Raw genomic sequence first — 20,309 nt, 5'->3', positions numbered from 1 at the left:
ACTTTTCAAAAATATGAGAGCAGGATTAAAAAATTGACCAACTTCTTTCATCTTGATCCCTTGCCTCATAATTTAGTAAATAAGTGCTTTCATGTTTCAGACTGTTAGTAATGCATTGTTTGAAATAGCACAGCACAGAAAAACCATGCTTTTCATCCCCTCAGTGTTTATGGACCAATCAATGCTTCCTCTGTAAAATTTTTGGTTTGGACTTTAGAATTTTGCTTAAGGAATAATTTTATTTTGGAACTGATGAGAGCCTCAGTGCCTGGCCTTACATTTCTGATGTTATTATGGGAGTTGCTTTCTGACTTGCAAGAACAGAGCTGAGATCCCCAAAGCTGTCCTTCCAGATCTCTTTATCCGAAGCATTTACATAACAGTCCAACACAGGACTGGTTTAGTGAGGTCTGCAGTTCTCTTTATGTTAGTGTAAAGTTGATGTCTGCAATTTGATGTTTAATAGTTTATCATACACTTTTCTTCCTCGGTGGTTTAGAAGAAATGCTTATATAAATTGGCTTGAGAGAATGCATGCTTCTAAGTCTGTGGTTTCATTAGATTTTTCTTGAATTTGTCTTACATATTACCAGTTTCTGTGAAGGTGGTAGCAGATCCTAATTGCTTACAATAATACTGGTCTTGTTTCATTAAGTGGTTAGATTTTGTTTCGTGGATTATGCAGAATCACAGACTGGCAGAGGCTGGAAGGGACCTCTGGAGGTCATTTTGTCCAACCCCTGATGCTCAAGCAGGGCAACCTAGAGACAGTTGCTCTGGACCATGTTCAGACAGCTTTCAACTATCTCTAGGGATGAAGACTCTGCAAACTCTTTGGGCAACTGCTGCCATCATTCAGTCCCTCTCACGGTAGAAAAGTGTTTCCTCATGTTCAGACAGAACCTCTTGTATTTCAGTTCGTGCCCATTGCATCTTGCCCTGGCACCGGACACCACTGAAAAGAGCCTGGCTCCTTCCTCTGTGCACCCTCCCTGCAGGTGTTTGTACACATGGATAAGATCCTCCTGAGCCTTCTCTTCTCCAAGCTGAACAGTGCCAGCTCTCTCAGCTTTTCCTCTTATGAGAGATGCTCCAGTGCCTTAATCATCTTAGTGGCCCTTCACTGAACCCTATCCAGTAGTTCCATGTCTCTCTTGTCCTGGGGAGCCCACAACTGGACACAGCACTCCCAGTGTGGCCTCTCCAGCGCTGAGCAGAGGGGAAGGATCACCTCCCTCAACCTGCAGAGAGAACCTAAGGAGTCTCATCATCACAAGAGGAAAAATAAATACTGAGAAAAACACATTGTTTCTGTTTTGTCTCAGATTGTTTCTTTGTGTGCAGAAATAACTAACTAGGAAAAAAACCCGTTTAATTTTATCGTGTTTCTGCAGTTTCACACAGAACTGTTATACATACATACATATATATATTTACATGTTCTTTTGATATACAGTAGGACTTCCTTTTTCCAGAATGGTGTCCTTCGGGAAATGTACCTTTTCTTTAATAACTAGGCTATGTGTGTGCTGAAGGCAAGGAGGGAAAAAAAAAAAAGGTCTGTTTGTCTTTGTTAAACTCTTTTAGCACTGGAAGGAAGGCAATTTGTTTTGAACTTGGATTCACAATTCCGGTTGAATAGTTTAGGAAAGCCTAGGTTGACAATAATTGATTAATTCGTTGAAATATAATTTTCCTTATCTTCCCTGATACGGTAGTATATTTTTAGCTAAACAGAGCTAAGACTATATAATTTTTGCAGCAGGTATTGTCCCAAGAATTGTTGCTGACTTTGAGAACACACTAAGAATATTTAAATTCTGCCAGTCTCAGTATGAGAACTAAAAATTTTCATAGTGCTGGTGACCATCTTTGTCATGAGATCTCTGTTGGCAGCCTTCAGGCTGTGCCTTCTCTTGCTTTGCTTGTCAGAAGTTGTTTGTGTATAAATGATGGTGACCTGTGAAGGTAAAGTCAGGACAGAGATTCCCTCAAGGCTGCAAATGGTACGGGTCAGTGAAGACTTTTGTACAATTCTACAAAGCCCAAAAATCTGTTGGGAAAACAGACTTCTGCAATTCTATTATTATCTGAGAGCAGACTACCAAAATCTTTCTTTTAGACAGAGGAGATGGCTTACAATATGAAATAAGAAAAAGCCAGAGGAAATGCTTGACAAGATGGTAATTTGTGACTGTCTCATTAATAATGGCAATCTAAAGAAACAAAGCCAAAATGTGACCAGCTGGAAAGCTGACCTAAAAACTACTTAGGTACTTGTTAGGGAGGGCAAACATTAAAATGCTGGCTGCATGTGAAGATAAGTCAATTGTGGAGTGTAATCAGTCTCTGATTCTGACACAAGGGTGGCAGGAAACTTCAGTACCTCCAGATGCAGAGATTTGGTGCAGTGAGAGTCTCTGCCCTGAAACCAGCTGCCAGGTGGAGACATCCCCACAGGTTTAACTTCGGGTGTGCAAAGCTAAGAGCATTTCCACAGTGAACTGCTTTTCCTCAGGATCGCCCTGAAACAGCTGCAGCCAAATTTGTAAAGTAACATTACGCAGTCAGTTTTGCTCAGAAGAGATCAAGAATTTAATCTTGAATTGACCTTTAAATGGCAAAAACCTGACTTTGTATTAACCTTCATGATTTGATGGAAAAAGATCCCTGTCTGAGGACATTCTGTCTTTCCCCCATGCTGAGATACGAGTGTATCTTGGGGACATGCTCATATCTGTAGAGTATGAGTCTAGTCTTGTAGATACATCAGTGAAAGTTTAACAGATAGCATGTATTCGTTATACACAATGTATATACACTGTATCACTGATTTAATATCTTGTGTGAAGCTCACCGAATATATTAAACCACAAAGTCATTTTAAAATAACTGTTCTCTGAATTGTCCTTCCCTGAAACACTGGTGTGACTTTTCATTTGGCTAAGCAAAGACAAGCTCTGAAGATACATCTCCTGGAAAGCACAGGCAGGTTAGCAGTTAGGGGTTATATATTCTCTTTGAAACCAGGAGACTGATTTTTTCCTTCAATTTTTAACAGCAGTTACTATGGTGACTGAGCTCTTAGACATGGTGAACTGATGTCACTTCACCAGCTAAGACCACAGAGGGAGGAAGAATCAGATTCCTGGCTTTGTTGCTTCTGTCACGGAACTTTCATTTGTCAAGCATTTGACAGAGGCTTCATCAACAATATTTAAATGATACTGAAATTCTGTGGCTTGCAAACTTCACTTGCATAATGAAGCAATAGATAAGTTCTATTCTAGTTAGGCTTACTGCAGAGTATCTAGGACAGATCTTTATGCCAGGTAAGTATCTAGCCAATTAGGTTGGGGTGTAAGTACAAGGGTGAAGGGACAGAATTTAACATCTTATGTTAATGGCCAGAAGTGCTCTTTTTACATTTGCTGTCAAGGTGGATGAAATCATGAGATAGTGCATAAATGATGCAGGTAGAAAAGACATAATGAAATTACATATCCAATAGGAAGTTATTTAAGGGTGAATCAGTAGCTTTCTTAGCCTGGAGAGAAGTGTGATTGTAGATTCTGTTAATAAAGGTCTGTGCATGGATAACCAGAATCAAATTCAGTAAACCTGCAATGTCCAGAGCCTATCAGGTTTCCCAGGAGTCTGCAGCTGGCGCTGTGGCTGTCTTGTAGATCTGACACATTTCCATGTGTTTGGCCTGTTGTTCATTTGCTCACTAGTGTGATGCACTAACACAGCAAGCATTTCTAGATGCCCTGGAGTCTGGTCAAAAATAGTGTTGCAAATGAGCTTGAAATGCCTGGGAAATTTGCAGCTTTGCACTGTTACTGACACAGTTTTAATCTATAAAAGTTAGGAAAACAGCACATCATGTGTGATGACTGACTTCATCACTGTGTAATCTTGTAGGATCTGTGGAGGGTCGTGTCTCAAACTTAGCTAGACATCTTGAAGCATGTAGCAGTTCTATTTTTATAGGTGTTTTCTTTTAACCAACACTTGAGTTTTGTTTGTTGATGCATCATTCATTTCTATTAAATGGAAAAAAAATGGGAAATTATGAAAAATCTATTAGGTGCTGCATGGCAGCTGGAAAAAACCTGTAAGTACCAGTGCAGATTGGTAACAGAATACTAGTATGCAGTGACTAAGATGGTTATTAGGTGATAATATTAATATCTCTGGAAGTTGACATGCTGTTAATATGAACATTTCCTTAAAAATTATTAGATCTTTAAAAATTAATTTTAGGACTGCTTTGCCAGGTGAAGAAGCTTTTCACCCAAAGCGTGCATTTTGGTTTTTCATTTGTGGCAAGAGCAACTCTTTGAAGTAAGATTCAAGACTGGAGATGATCTGGAAGCATAGATCAATTCTAGTGATAATTCTACACAATTTGGAAAAGGTTGCTGTGTATAGTCTCAGCTATCCCTGGACACAATAATAATACAATAAAACCTGTGGGAGTGTGTATGAGTGATAGAAAGTAAGAATTAAGACTGTAATTTCATTCTGTGAATCCTCTATATGGCCACGATCTCTCACAATTTCAGTGATTTAAAAGAAGAGGAAGACACGGAGAACCTTTAAACCCTGAATTCAGAGGGAAAGTAGGTCTCCATCTACTACGTTCCATTTTTCTAGACAATCTCATATAACTTGTTTTCCTCAGACAACCACCACATACTCTTCCCAAGGTTTACCTCAACTCATAATTTCCTGCTTCTCTTTGCCACACACTGCCATAGGGATTACCCACACGGTTTCTTAAGGAAATTGGTTTTATCGTCATCAACATTTGAACTTGTTCATCCATCCAGCTTTAGGTACCTACATTAGCTGGTAAATTTAGTAGGCTGATCTTTCTCTTAAGTTGCTTACGTATGCAATAGAAAGAGAAAACTAATGCAGCACATGGTATAGAGCACCTAAGTCAGGCTCCTGCTCTGAACTGTCCTCCAGAAAAGCCTCTCTTCCCTTTAAATGATTAGCCAAATAGAGATCAAGGAACCTTCTTAAGTTAAGCATCATTTAGCAATAAAATACTGTTTTGTTGGTTTACACTCCTCCGTTTCTATAGGAGCAAAAAAAGGAATCGGCTCTCCCCAACCCATCAGCTAGCATGGCTGACAGTTGTGGAGGATAAATATTTAATAAACTAAACATCTTAGGGATCGGGTGCAGTGACTATGCTATCTGTTCTGTTTTCATATTGTAACTGTTAAGTCTCTGTGGTTAGACTATGTGTAAAGGGCAGAGCCAGGGTGCATTAGAGATTTTAAGAAGTTTTTTTTTTGCTTCAGTGGCTTTGGGATCAGACTCTACATGAAAGTAGAATCAGGTGCAACATGTTCCAGAAAGTTGCCGCTAAACAATACTGTGTAAATAGAATTGTTCTGTTCCAGTCATTAAATCTAATCAGTCTTGAGAAGAGGTGAATTTGGCCTTTCAAAGTAAATTATGTTACTCCCTTAGTTATTAGCTTTAATTATGCTGCGGTACATGACTCTCATGTCAGACAAAGTAATCCCTATTAATTTCATATTTTTTACTAACTTGGAGTAAAATTACTAAAGTGTGAAATGCCATATTCAAGACATTTATTTGAGCTTAGGCTGAGGTAGATGATTCTGGTTTTGCTGTGATTTCATTTAATATGGAATGCACTTTAGCAAAGATTGTCATTGCTTTTACTTCTGTCTGTTGGTCCTGATCTTGCAGTCATCACTGCTTGAATGTGTAAGGACTGTATATTCAAATATCTGCTCCATCCACCTTTCTCCTGGCTGACTGTGACATGCTCATCCTCTGGTCAGTGCTGTTTGCTGTTGTATTACAGTCCTTGCAAACAGCTTGCATCAAAATAAGGATTCAAATGGTCTGTGTAATTCAGGATTTACCACATGTTCAGTCAAGGGGAGGGCCCTGTTTTCTGGCATATACCAGTAAAAGCAAGCATAACCTGAGCCTTCACCCCTGATTTTAGGATGTGCATTTCACTTGGACTTTTTAAATTGTATTTGAGTGATCTTCAGTATGTTGTTCATGGAACTGAACTGTAGAACTGTGGCTAAGCAAAGGCATAATTATTCACCTGGAATTATAAAGATCTTCTAAAATCAGAAATACTTACTGGAATATAGTATTTTTCAAGATGCAAATACCATTCTTTAATTCACCTTTCTGCTCTAAATGTATTCCCATCTTCATACTGGCATTCCAGTTATTAATGAGTAGCAGAGTTTTGAGTTTTTCATTTTTTCCTTCATTTTCCTAGGTTATTCAACAGAGAAATGAGGAATGTGACCACATTCAGTTTTTAATTGAAGAGAAAGAGTCCAAAGAAGAGGACTACTATGAAGACCTTGACAGATTTGAAGAAAACGGTACCCAAGAGTCTCGCATCAGTCCCTATACTTTCTGCAAGGCCTTTCCTTTCCATATAATATTTGACAGAGATCTGGTGGTCACACAGTGTGGCAATGCTATATACAGAGTCCTTCCACAGGTTAGATTATTCTCATGCATGAATAATGATAGAGTTTCCTAATGCTAGATGCTTCACAGGTTTGTTTTAATGATGAATAAAATAGATTTATGATTCTCTGTCGAAACAGCATTCCTGTGTAACTGTATAATTCTTGCTACATTGTGCTCCCCCTGTCTGAGGAAGGACTGTGAAAATAGCCCTAATTGTACAACAGCTCTGCTTCTTATGATCATATCCATGTGAAGTAAGAGGATAAGCTTGAGCAGAGAAAACCTGATCACCTCCCCAGTGCAGGTGTCAGCTTGATGCCTGATTCTTTCTCATAGCTCACTCCAAGAGGCATTTGTTATGAAAGTGGGAGATAACTCTTTAAAGTGGTTGTCAGACAGTCAGTTCAACTTGGCCTGGGGTTCAGGAAATGATCTTGCCCATAGTACTGTACAGTATAACAGCAGGTATATAGTCTGTATATATTACTTGACATTGTGTGTGTCTGTGGTCTGAACTGAATGCAGCTGCTGCAATTTCCTCTGGTTATTTACAGTAAAAGAGTACTCAGAGGTCCATTTAATGTTACTGTTTATGAATAGGATACCTCAGTTCTGGCCTGAGAGAACTGACAGTGTTTCTAAAAATAAGCAACAGGTAAAAGCAGTAATATGAGAGAATCAAATGATCTTTGCAATTATGTGGGCTGATGTTGCACATGCAGCATTGTTTCTGAATCATCAACATACTTTTAAAATGCAGTCTTATGTTACTTGGGTTTTCTTACAATTTGTTTTTGGTAATTTCTCTCTGAATTTTGCGGAAGGATTTGAAAGAAGAGCTTTGTAATGCCCAAGGGCATTCGCTGAACAGCTATAACTAACTATTCAGCCTACTGAGGATGACTATCAGAATCCTTATTATCAGAGTTGATGCTTTAGAGAGCATAGCTAATTGAAAAGGGAGTTTGAAGGAGGTCACTTAGGATGAAAACACTGAAAAATTTTTTTTACTGTAGAGTGGGAACAGTCTGACAGATGAGGAATGTGGTAGTCTAACACAATTTTATAAAGTCATCTTGCAGACTAGAATTGCACTTTGAAGTCAGTAGACTTCTGATGTAAAATACTTAGTTTAAAAGCCTTCTGTTTTAATGGAGAAATGCATAAAGTATATATTCCCTTCCATTCAGTGTTGTCATCTAAGCAAATTGAATATAATGACTTCATGTATATTTTTATTATAAAACGTAACAGTCTTTTTTTTTTTTTTTTTTATTCTAGCTGCAGCCAGGAAATTGCAGTCTGTTGTCAGTTTTCTCCTTGGTCCGGCCTCACATTGATGTTAGTTTCCATGGGATCCTTTCACATATCAATACAGTCTTTGTACTGAGGACCAAGGTAACTAGAGAATATTCATTTGGCTTTTCTTTAAGTAAGTATGCTTTGGAAGAGATAAGAACTGATGAAAGCTCAGAAGTCTGCAGAGAAAATTGTTTGCACAGTAGTATGATCAGTCCCTTCTGAGTCTTGAGCCAAGAAAAAGTCACAGGTGTGAATTCATGTGTAGTTATTAAGTAGAATGCTTTACAGGAATGGTGAAGTACATATACTTCATGTCTGATGCTTTCTTTGCAAGGGGCAAACCCATTATATGGCTTCGTACCAAAGTAAATGTAGAAAGGCAATTACATTTACTTTTGCTTCATAACAGTATGGAAGACAGGTATGAAATGTGTTCTTGCTTGGGCCCATATGTTCGTTATAGTTCTGTGTCATTTTGTCTAGAGAGGGCAAGAGAGGAGGTGGGTGATATGAACAAATGCAGCATGTAGAGTATCACCAACTATGTCAAGGAGCCTGTTTATTTATAGAAAACTGTAGTTGAGAGAAACCAACAAGATTTCTTAGAGATGCTCCCAGACACAGACAGAACTTCATAGAATAGGCAATATTTTTGTCTAACTATTGTTAAGAAATGACACAGAAGAAAACAAGAAGTTATGAACATGAACGTAAAGAAAGATAACCATGCTTTGTACCTTTGAGGTAGCAAATCACAGCATTAAAAGACAGGTAGTGTATAGTGTTCAAATGGGAAATTAATTGGGTTTTAATGTAGACTGTAACTCTATTTGAAACATTCTGACTGCCTTCATAGTGAAGGCGTTTATGTACATGGTCTGGTGCATAACACACATACCATTGCTCTTATATAATTGTGACTTTTCATCACCAGGAGGGGCTGTTGGATGTGGAAAAGCTGGAGTGTGAAGATGAACTGACTGGCACAGAAATCAGCTGCTTACGCCTGAAAGGGCAAATGATCTACTTGCCTGAAGCAGACAGCATTCTCTTTCTTTGTTCACCAAGGTACTTTAAACCTTAAGAATACTGTAATATTGATCTTCATTTTACAGTTGCTAATTTTAAGAACACTTATGAGAGTAGTACTACAGACATTAATTGGTTCAAGTATTGATTTTGTTAATTTTGATGCGTTTATACTGAAAGAGGGAGAAGCATTTAAACATCAGAACTTGACTGATGATTAAATAATTCAGTATAAACATGGGGCTGCTCTGGCCCAGTTTGTATGAATAGGAATTCCTCATGATTACCTTATTTATGGGAAATCTCGTCCTTTGTTTCTTACTCTTAGAGTGCTAAGAAATGCCACAATGAATTGTTTTCCTGTGTGGATTCATATTTTATACTTCTGCAATAGTTTTAATGTAATAGAGCAGTGATGATTATAAACAAATGGTTGGAACAGGGGACTGAATGGAGGGCTTCTTTAGCTAAAAGCACGTTGAGCTAACACATCGAATTGCAGTTACGATACATTAATCTCCTGTGTAAACTGGAGAGAGTGGATGAAGACAGAAAGGGAATAAGCTGCCTTACTGTAATACTGCTTTTATTTGTGTACTGAAGTATATACAATTGATATGTTCATGGAACTCGTCAATGAGAATTCTGCATTGAAATGGAAAAGTGAAGAGCCATGTGTTAACATGAATGAACACAGATAAGGTATTTTGTAGAAGGGATATGTTGTACAGCTCATCACAAGTTCAGAAGCATAACCTTTCTTCTGTTATTCAGCAGCTTCTGGTGTTCATTGAGTTTTAAATGCTCCTTTGTCAAGTTTAATTGTACCAATATTATTATATGTTTCTCCACATTGCAGTGTGATGAACTTAGATGATTTAACCAGAAGAGGTTTATATCTGAGTGATATTCCATTGCATGATGCTACCCGTGATCTGGTTCTTTTGGGAGAGCAGTTCAGAGAGGAATATAAACTAACTCAAGAACTTGAGATCCTCACTGACAGACTGCAGCACACACTGCGTGCACTGGAAGATGAAAAGAAGAAGACAGACACGTAAGAACCAAATCCTGATTTTGAGCTGAAACACTCACAGCAATATATTATTTATAGCTACCTTCTTTAAAAAAAGAACAGAATCTTGGAAGGAATACAAGAGATATTCAGGGCCGATAATTTTGGAGTCAAGAAGGAACATTTTATTTTAATGCCTCATAGGGTATTTCTTTATTTAGATTGTCAGATGTCATCTGCAGTCTAGGCTGCTACATGCACAGGTGTTTTGATGGCTCCCTCCCTGATAAAGAAACCTATGAGAAGTGAACTCACAATCCTTTTTGCTTTGTGAATTACCTAAAACAGAAGTTTTGAAAACTTTCTTTCATGCAGTCCATGTAGCCAAGATGAATGTGATGAGTGCCCAAATGCCACTATTCGACAGAGTTCTGTAAACCAGCTGTATACCACTTTGTCTTTCTGGACTGCCATGCTCATAGGTTAATAGAACAGGAAAACATACCTTACAAGCCTCAAAAATAGTCTATGTAAAGGTGAAGTTTTGCAATAGGCTAATACTATGAATGTGTTTTTATAGTTACCTGTAGAAATGGATTTGGAGCGATCTAGATAATACTACTATCTAGATACTAGTACATTACAATAATAAAGTATATGCACTAGGCCCCAAATCCATTTCTACAGGTACCTATAAAATCACATTCATAGCATTAGTCTGTGACTGCTCAGCTCAAGGACTACTGGCAGGTAAATTAAACAAAAGTTTGTGTGACAAGCAGTGTGGGGTTGATGGTTGACTTTCATTTAAGAAACACAGTTCCCATCTCTGTAATAGAGGAATTTCATGTGGATTATGCTTGTTTAGTAGTAGAATTGACATTTGTTGTGCTATGAATTCTATTGAGAGATGATTTTTTTTCTGTAGTAATGTAAATTATTGTTAAAAGACTTGAAAGGGATGGACAGAAGAGTCAGAGGAAAAGGAAGCCTAAAAAATACTTTTTTTCTATTCATTTCTGTTGACTTGCTATATAAAGTCATTTTATCTTCAGGAATTCTAGCCTTCTTGGCAGCTGCTGGAACAGACAGTGTCAGTTACTATATCATGTGCCAAAAGTATTCACTAATTACAACTCATGCAGTAGTGAACTTGCCAAAAATGCAACTAATGAGGGTTTGTGCAGGAGGCTGTCTACAAAATGATGCTCAAGATTTGTGAAACAGTCAAGAGATCTTCAGCTTGCCCACTTAGATGTGGAAGGAGGGAAATACACCTTAAGATGGCAGTTAGAAAGTTGAAGGAATACAGAAGAGTAGAATGAAGCTCTGTGAATGTGATTTGGATTTTATTTGCATAATTTGTAACGTGAACAAGTGTTAATATGTCATATAGACTATTAATTAAAAAAACGTGCAATGAACCGTAAAAGCAACATTCTCAACAGAAGACAGAGCATTTAGCAATGCATGCATTGATCAAAGGTGGAAAACTGTTTGATCTCTTCACGGCCTTTTTTGCAATTTTTTGCAGTTTTTATGGTTCTTTGAGCAAAACCAGATTATATGAGCTGAGGATATGGCAGAAATACTGAAGCAATAAGCAGAAATGATCCAAGACAGTATTAACAGATCATGCTGGAAGACTTAGTAATATAAGCCTTATTTTGTTGGTAGTTTAGATGTGTGTAATTTAGTGTGTGTTCGAAATGTCATGGCTTTAGTTGTGCTGATGTAGATCAGTTCCTGTTTCCCAAATAACATATTCTTCTGTAAACATCTTTTATATTGCTCTTCGATGATGTGCATATGTTATAAACTCTGTGGGAGGTACGAAGTTAATATTTGAAGAGTGCTGATGTAAAGACCTTTCTCCACATTCTTTCTGTTTAGCTTGTGCTTTTCTTTCCTTGCATGTTTAGATTACTGTACTCTGTTCTACCACCATCAGTGGCAAATGAGCTGAGACACAAGCGTCCTGTTCCAGCTAAGCGGTATGACAATGTCACCATTCTTTTCAGTGGCATTGTTGGATTCAATGCCTTCTGTAGTAAACATGCCTCTGGAGAGGGAGCCATGAAGATTGTTAATCTTTTAAATGATCTTTACACAAGATTTGATATTCTGACTGATTCACGAAGGAATCCATTTGTTTATAAGGTAAGCAGAAGATTTTAAAAGTATTTAATCTGTGACTTTCCAATAATTTACTATCATGTCACTCTTTTCCATCCTTTGGATTTTATGCTTTTTTAAAAAAATAGCTATGTTCTCAGTCTTGGAACTCTGTTTCCTGATATTACATAGTTAAAGAAGAGTATGTTGTTATTCTCTAAATGTGTGAAGGAACATAAAAGGCTTAGCAGGATTTCTGCACCGTCACTCCTTAGGTGGATATATAAATCTACTTCCACGTTTAGCAGGTGTGAACACGTATACAAGCAGTTTGTGGTTCTGCTGACCCTGTGCTTTGAGTTTTTCAGTCGTATACCCGGGTCTCCTGGTTGTAAATTCTAACCTATTATTCATTTATTCAATGTGAATTTCATTCCTTCATTAAGAATGAGATGCAGTTGCAGATTGGTTGGTAGCATGTAGATATATATATAGATATATAGATATATATATATATATATATATATGTATCCCATCTATATGTACATCTGTATGCTTGTGTGTTTATATGTATAAGATTCATTCCTAGATTTTACTATAAATCAATTTTTTGTTCTGTACCAAGTGAATCAAGGATGTGAGTCAAAACAAACATAGTGCTCATAGTGAATTTCTACAGAAATTTCTACAGGCTCAAGTTCACACAATCACAGTGTCATTTTAATTTGTTACATTGTGGACATACAGTAAATTCTCTTCAAGAACAACCAGAGATGATGGGAATTAGCATGATTTGAGTGAAAGTGAAGGGAAACTATTTGAAAGGACAAGCAGACTTGAAGGAAGCACTGCGTCCATTCTAGTACTCTAAAGCCCACAATAATAAAGTAATTGAAAAATATATATCTTCATAGGTGGAAACAGTTGGGGACAAGTATATGACAGTGAGTGGTCTACCAGAGCCTTGCATTCATCATGCACGATCTATCTGCCACCTGGCATTGGATATGATGGAAATAGCAGGCCAAGTTCAAGTAGATGGTGAGCCTGTACAGGTTAGTAAATGTGGGGTATTATGATATTATGATAATGCTTTGAAATGCACTAATGCTCAAGTCCCAGTCCATGCAAGCTTTGTTACTGTTAGATACTAAGAGTGATACCTACAGATAATATGAAGGGTCACATGTAGATGTGAATGTGTGGTTCCCAGACCTTAAAATCTTATTACTGTGCTTAACCTTTTAAAGGGCTAAGTTAGGTCCACGTCATTTGTGCCTGTTTTCCAGTCATTTCAATCTAATTGACAAATTCGCATTGCGATCAAGTACAGTTTGTTGAGTCTTCTTCATCTCAATGAACAGAACAATATTCCCTCACTGATATTTTTGATCACACTTCAGATCCTCCTGTCAGCATGAGAAAATACTGCATTAAAAAGAAAAGTAGAGTTCCATAGACAGTTATGGCAGTGATTACTGGCAACACTGTATATTAGTGGAAGTTCATTCATTGTGGGATTTTATGAAGATGTTGTGGCATTAATTCAGATCTGGGGAGGCTGCATTGACCTGTCCTCATCAGAAGGCTGTGAGAGCAAAATAAGTAATGAGCGTGATGGATATTTCTATTTACATGAATATTACTGGTCTAACACCTGGCTCAGATCTGTGTACTTCACTTTGTCACTGGGCAAAGAAGTGATAAAGTTTGATTTGGGTCTTTACAATAACTGTAATGTGCCATAAGCATGAGCTTCTCCAAACCCGTCCTATCTCTTGAGCTTTTAAATGCAAAATAATGTGATGTTTCCTCTGAGAAACATCTTTTTTTTCTTGACCTACACCATCCATTTGTGCATATTCGGAGCACTCATTAATTGCAGACCTGCAAAGTATGCCTCTCTTTCCACTTTTTTTAATTTCACGGTACGCAATAGCAGCATGGCATCGTGCATGCTGGAAAAATAGGGACTTTGTTCTTTCATGTGGGAGGCAGAGCCATGACACTACACTACTATAAAAAAAGATGACACAAAACACAAAATGCAAGGCTTTGGAGAAGTAGGAGTGGCACTTTGAAAAAACAAACTCCAGTAGATATAAATGGTATCACACCTGATTTAGTCAGAAGCACCAGATTAGTTGCATTGATTTCGAATACTCAACTTGTTTTTTTTCTCTCTAAAGATAACAATAGGAATCCATACTGGTGAGGTAGTCACAGGTGTCATAGGCCAAAGGATGCCACGCTACTGTCTCTTTGGAAATACTGTCAATCTAACAAGCAGAACAGAAACTACTGGAGAAAAGGGAAAGATCAATGTCTCTGAATATACTTACAGGTGAGTGATGCAGTATTTTTATTGGTGTTGACATCTTAAAAGAATTCACAACATAACATCAAAGTGTCTTTGGAGTTGAAAGTGACAGTAGTCCTGCAACACATTACTTAAGTTCATGACTTCTCATGAATGTATGGCAGACTGCAGCATGATATACCATTATTGGTATGCCAATTTAATAATGATTTTGACTCTAATGATACATTTGACTCTTTTGTGAATTTGCTCACATACTTTTATCATGTTTAATATTTTATATAGTGTGTGGTATGCATGCATAGTACATACATTTACATGTTTTCTCTTTCAATTTCAGGTGTCTTATGACACCAGAAAATTCAGATCCTCAGTTCCACCTGGAGTACAGGGGTCCAGTTTCTATGAAGGGTAAAAAAGAACCAATGCAGGTTTGGTTTTTGTCCAGAAAGAGTACAGAGACAGAGGTATGACTAACCAGAGTATTTTTTTTTTTTTAAACAAGGCATAAACATGACAAATTTAATCTAAACCACTGAGATCCATTTGCATTTGCAAAACTAAATGTTCCCTAGAAAAAACTAAGTTTTGTGCAACACTGTTTCATTAATGCATTTACTATCTTGACAGCACATTAACATCCTTGATTATTTGTCTTTGCAGTTTGTGCAGTCCCTGAAAGAATACTTTTGTATTTTAAAAAGTCCTTGAGGGAATGCCAAGTGTTTAAATATTTATATCTCCCTCTTCTTACGGATTTCTCCACTGTACTAGATTTTGTAATATAATGTCTGTTTCTGTTTAGCTGACATGTCTGGTTACCAGCACTTCAGAATTCACCATTTGCTTTCTTACAGTGAGTGAATAAATATGCCTTCAGATATTTAGGCAACAGTCCAGCAACTGCTTGCAGGCAGGTTCACTTCTGATGTGTAAGGTGGTCTGTTAACCCCAGATGGATCTGCTTGTTCAGACACTGTTACATGTTAGAGGTCTTGCTTTAGAAATATATAGAGTGAAAACTATTTGTTCTAAATAACATATGAGCCTAAATCCTCTTCTCAAGTCGATGTAGGTTAAAGCTCTTCAAGCACTCAGTGGTCTTTAGGCTTATTCCTCAATTTCAGAAGTCTGCGCATGTATTAACCCATATCTCATTAAAAGCCAATGAAATATAGACTCATAAGTGTGCTACAAACTTAGACAATCAAGTTACAGTATGCCAGCTGATTTGCCATAGCTGAGCAGGTGCATATATTCCATCCATTGCCAACAGGAAGAAAAAAAGAGTAAAAATCATTTACATAGCTTGAATTTTGTCCTGAAGTAATAAAAAAAGAAAGAGTTTTAAGAAAATGTATTTAACCTTAAAAATACACCTGATTAAAATAATGAAAGTCATCAGTTACCTTGGCTGAAACGATTCTTGTTAAGTCACAGGAAATTAATTACATATCTGAATACACATGTGCTTCTGAAAATAAAATTTAGGCTGTTACTGTTTGTGCTCTTTAGGAGACTTAAACCAGATTTATTACCACTGGTACCCAAGTATATGAATACAGACTTTTTAATGGTAACTCCCAGTATTAACCCCCAGTATTAAACTTCATGGGAGATCCTGTACTTTAACTCTGCTGAAGTCTGTATTTTAGTATATATTACTTATAATAATATTCTGGGTGTCGCTTCTGATAATTTTCTATTTTTATTCTATATCAAAATTAACTATAATGTCACATGGCTACCATTCTTTCAAAGCTGTAGTTGTATTTAAGATATATTTTAATTAAACACCTTTCACTTTTTTCTGCATTATAAATTATGTCCTATCATTTGTATCTGGGCGTACTGTAATTCAAATGTAAAATTTCAGAGAAGTACCAAGTCAGGTGGGTACTTTCCTTGTTTCAGTCTCACACATGTTTAATATGACTGTAGGGTTCGAGTAGTTTAGAATTTTAAATATTGCAATGTCTGTTTAGAGATCTTGTACAACAGTTGGTTTTGTTAATCCTCACAACAGTCCTGCGAGGTAGTTGCTGATACTATTATCTAGTAATCAAGCTTTGTAGAGGGTGACATGGGAGCAAGAATAAACCTGACAGAAAAGTACTGTCAGCCTGATTTTCAGGAGCACTTAAGACTCACAGTATAATCACATTCAAAAAGTCTCTCTCATTTTTGATAGTTTTTGTTAATTCTGCAATTGAGATATACATGTAATTTTTACAGATAGAAGGACTTCTCCCATCACAGGTGTCTCTTCTAAACTGTAATAAATTTGGGGGAATGGGAGACTAGAAAGATACATTCATGTGGTGATTGGAACTGGTAATCATTTTGTCAGAGGTGATTTTGAAAAGTGAAAGAAATAATCTTCTAATCTTTTAATTCTTTTTTACTCCTGGCACAATTTCATCTGTCTGTACACAAAAAGATGCACTGAGTTTTACTCCTTTAAGATTTTCTCAACTGTTTGCAGTTTCTCTTTGTCTTGTGAAGGTACTCTTCATGTTATTTCTGACACTTTATAGGCTGTACATAACAGTTGTAATCCAAAATCAGAAATCAGATAACCAACTTCCTGTGTTTGATTACCTTAGAGTAATTGCTTTGCTTTAGACAAGGGTGTAGTCTTGGTTTTCTTTTCAGAATCTTACTCTCTCTGACCTTTCAAACACACACACATGCCAATATATAATTACGCGCAGTGCTTTTAATTTCAGGGGAACTGTTCATAACGATAAATATAGCATGTTAACATATATTCAGAAACTATATGATAAATTTCTTGAAATGTCCCTCTGGAATATTGAAAGAAGTGGTGTTACTTATAGAAGTAAACAGGAAAATATTTCTTAAATCACCCTGAAAATATTTCTGCTGATAATTCTTTTACTGTGAAGTTTTCTACCTCCAATATCTTTAAAGCTAGGATAGATTCACAGTAGAGATATATTCTGCTTTTCATTATATCCCTTAGAGAGTGATTAGATCAGCATTTGCAAATTTATCAGCATAATATTTTACCCTGAAGCCCAGTTATTAATATACGGTGAGGAAAGAGGACAAAATACTTACAACTGGCATAGATGTGAAACCAAGGCTTAGAATATGCTGTCTCTCTGCTAGACCTGTAGAAAATGATGAGGTTCGAGCAGCTCAGCATACCTCAAACTTGGTTCCTAAGTTGACATCCCTAATATCGGTCAGCATGAGCAGCAGTTACTTCTGAGAAAGACATGATTTTCAAGAATCAGTGTTGGTTTGGAGTGCTGCTCCTTTACTTTTTTCCACTTAAAATATCTCTTCCATGATACCAGTACAGCCAAAATTAGAACTACATCAAAAATATACATAGAACAAAAGCAACTGTGACCAATTACTCATTTTGCATCCACTTGTTTGCAGGTTACAAAATTAATCATTACTATCATTAATTTAACAGAGGTTCAGTTGCAGCTTCTCTCTTGAGAAACAGATTTGTTGTAAAAAGTAAAGCTTGCAGAGAGCCTCAGATGTGTGACTGCAATTTCCATCATTCCCCACTTTCAAACATCTTTCCCTTCTGCAATGTCCCTATGTTACTGATGGGAACAAGTTAAAAGTATCTCAGTCAGAGCTGGTAGTTCATCAGGGAATGTAGGAATTGTTACGTTCCTACATACAACACATACGAAAGGAATATGTGTGTTACCTAGGCTGTGTTTTATTATTTTTATTATTTACTGATATTGGTTGCAAGTTGTAAAATGTATTTTGTCACTGCATTGACCCACCATGTTGTTGCTTCAAAGAAAATCCCTTACTTCTCAAATTCTACTTGCATGCACTCAAGGAAACAAAGCAAGATGCTTTCTGAGCTGAGGGAAGAGGAAGAGGACGCTGGATAGGGTGCAATACTGTCTCCAAATAGGGTGCCAGGCAGTAAGGTTGAGTTATGGATGTTTATTCATGTCGTATCTCCCATTGCCATGTGCAGTGCCACTGTCTTTTGCCCTGCTCCTGAAATCATACTCACCATTTTTCTCCAGGCTTGCTTGCTATTTTTTTTTCCTTAATGTTTAGTATTGTTATATCTCTGCTATGAGCATGTATTTCAAGCTTTCCTTTTTTTGATATGCCTTTTTGCACGTCAGTCATGTGGCCCTTCCTACCACCAAATCATACTGAATAAAATTTTGTAGTATGCACGCCCCAACTAACCACTTCAGTGCTTCACACCTTCATCTTCATCTCTGAAGTATAGTGATTACGTGAATCAGTGACATTTCTGGAAAGACAGGTATTTCAGTTGTTGGGCAGAACAATGAACCTAAAGAACTACTCTAAAAAATGATACCTAAAGCAGCATTATGAAAATTGTTGTATAAATGTTTATCAGATTTAGTTCTGCTATTACCATGTTTCTGTTCATTTTGTGAATAACACTTCATGCCCTGTGAATTCCTGATTAGAAAAAGGTTCCTCTTTTGATATCATCCTGCGTTTTCCCTTTGTAGACACTGTGTAAACATTTTCTATATTGAAAGGGGGCAGTTGTTTGTCTGATACTGCCATTTGAAGCATGTGCCAATGTACTTTTTCTGAAATGCTGTTCACTTACAGTGTATTTCCCATTGATTTATATTAACTAAATTAAGTTGTCATGTTAATAATAGATTGCTGGACAATTTTAGACCACCTGTAGTGCTTTGATTCTTTTCTGATGGATCCCCAGAATTGAAAGGCATGCTGCTGGGACATGGTTGTCATGGTTGCCTTCTGGTTTGGTCTCTGTAATTTTCAGAAATGATCTTATTTTATTCCTTGGGAAGACCTGATAATATTCTAGGCATCATGACATAATTAAGGGATGTAAAGCTTGTAATAGGACATGGTGTCTTTCCTCAGCTGATACAGTTAGTTAAAAGTGGACAAAGTTTCAGATGCGTAGACCTTCCATAACTTCAACATACAGTGCATTTTTATGTGAATAATATCTGTTCTTATCTGACTGATAATTTCTGAATATTTGCATTATAAAATAGGATAGTGCAATTACTTTGTGTATAAAAATTGTCTATGTCTAGTATACCTTATCAGCACAGAATATATATGTATAAATGTTTCATGTTAATGTGCAAAAGAAATTGCAATAAATTATTTTTTCCACTGACTTGTAGAAGTGTTGGGCTTTTCTTTTCAGTGAAAGTTGTATTTCGTTGTTTGATATAAAACAAGTGTATTCTCCATTGTATAATTTGAAGTCCAAGTTTAAATAATTTATCGAGCCATTGTTCCATTGTTTGCAAACGGCCAAGAGTCTCCCACATTCAGGTTAATGGATCACATCCTCAGGTTAAAGTAGTGTTCAAAAGGTGTAGATTAGTGCCCCAAGCATAGTAATCAAGGTCACAAAAATGCATACATTCCTTTGAAATGCTTGGACAATATTTAACAGTCAAAAATCATTAGCCTCCCACTTGGAGCAGGACTTATGTTACCAACCAAAGCTTTAGGAATGGGAGATGAAGAGAGGAAGCCACCTACGTTCGTTTCCATCATCTCACTGGACAGCAAGGTATCCCAGCACTCCGTGAGAGATTGCCCTCGCCCTCAGAGACACATAACAGCAATTTGCACTTAAAGCTGGTCAAGCTGACTGAAACTTTTATGGTGACTCCCAAAGACATGGGATTTGCGACAGCTGTGGTTGTGCATTGGCATAATTCATGCAAATTGACGTGAGGTGGCTGAAGGTTCCATATTGCGCGTCAAGCTGATGGAGGACGGCATGCCAGAAAACTCAAATAATGCTCTGAGTTTCTATTTTACCTTATGAATCATTTTGAAGTATTAAAGCTCCAGTTAAGCTACTCTGTAACATAACCAGTTTCTTAAAGCACTAGAATAATAGCTCATATATTGTGTTCATATAAGAGTTCTTTATCTCAAGGAAAGCAGTACAATTTAGACACTTAACCACTATTTATTACTAAAACTGGTCTTCACTTAAATGCTGTATTCAGCTACCAAAATTATACTAAA

At 37.0% G+C, this 20,309-nt stretch overlaps 1 protein-coding gene across 1 annotated transcript in view; it reads left to right on the top strand.

Annotated features, from left to right (window-relative positions):
• The window catches only part of GUCY1B1 (guanylate cyclase 1 soluble subunit beta 1), a 44,109-nt gene extending 24,666 nt beyond the window's left edge, over positions 1 to 19,443 (top strand). Inside the window, exons 6-14 of the mRNA XM_042808231.1 lie at positions 6,293 to 6,523; positions 7,777 to 7,893; positions 8,732 to 8,865; positions 9,686 to 9,883; positions 11,764 to 12,001; positions 12,871 to 13,011; positions 14,146 to 14,300; positions 14,617 to 14,743; positions 18,118 to 19,443. Of these exons, the coding sequence (XP_042664165.1) occupies positions 6,293 to 6,523; positions 7,777 to 7,893; positions 8,732 to 8,865; positions 9,686 to 9,883; positions 11,764 to 12,001; positions 12,871 to 13,011; positions 14,146 to 14,300; positions 14,617 to 14,743; positions 18,118 to 18,141 (1,365 nt within the window). The 3' untranslated portion in view covers positions 18,142 to 19,443. The remainder of the gene's footprint in view (positions 1 to 6,292; positions 6,524 to 7,776; positions 7,894 to 8,731; positions 8,866 to 9,685; positions 9,884 to 11,763; positions 12,002 to 12,870; positions 13,012 to 14,145; positions 14,301 to 14,616; positions 14,744 to 18,117) is intronic.
• Positions 19,444 to 20,309: the final 866 nt, after the last annotated feature.

Source organism: Tyto alba, unplaced genomic scaffold, assembly GCF_018691265.1.
Source record: "Tyto alba isolate M040663 unplaced genomic scaffold, T.alba_DEE_v4.0 Super-Scaffold_6, whole genome shotgun sequence".
Lineage (NCBI taxonomy): Eukaryota > Metazoa > Chordata > Aves > Strigiformes > Tytonidae > Tyto > Tyto alba.
Note: the sequence above shows the minus strand (reverse complement) of the source record. Positions and strands in the feature narration are given on the sequence as shown.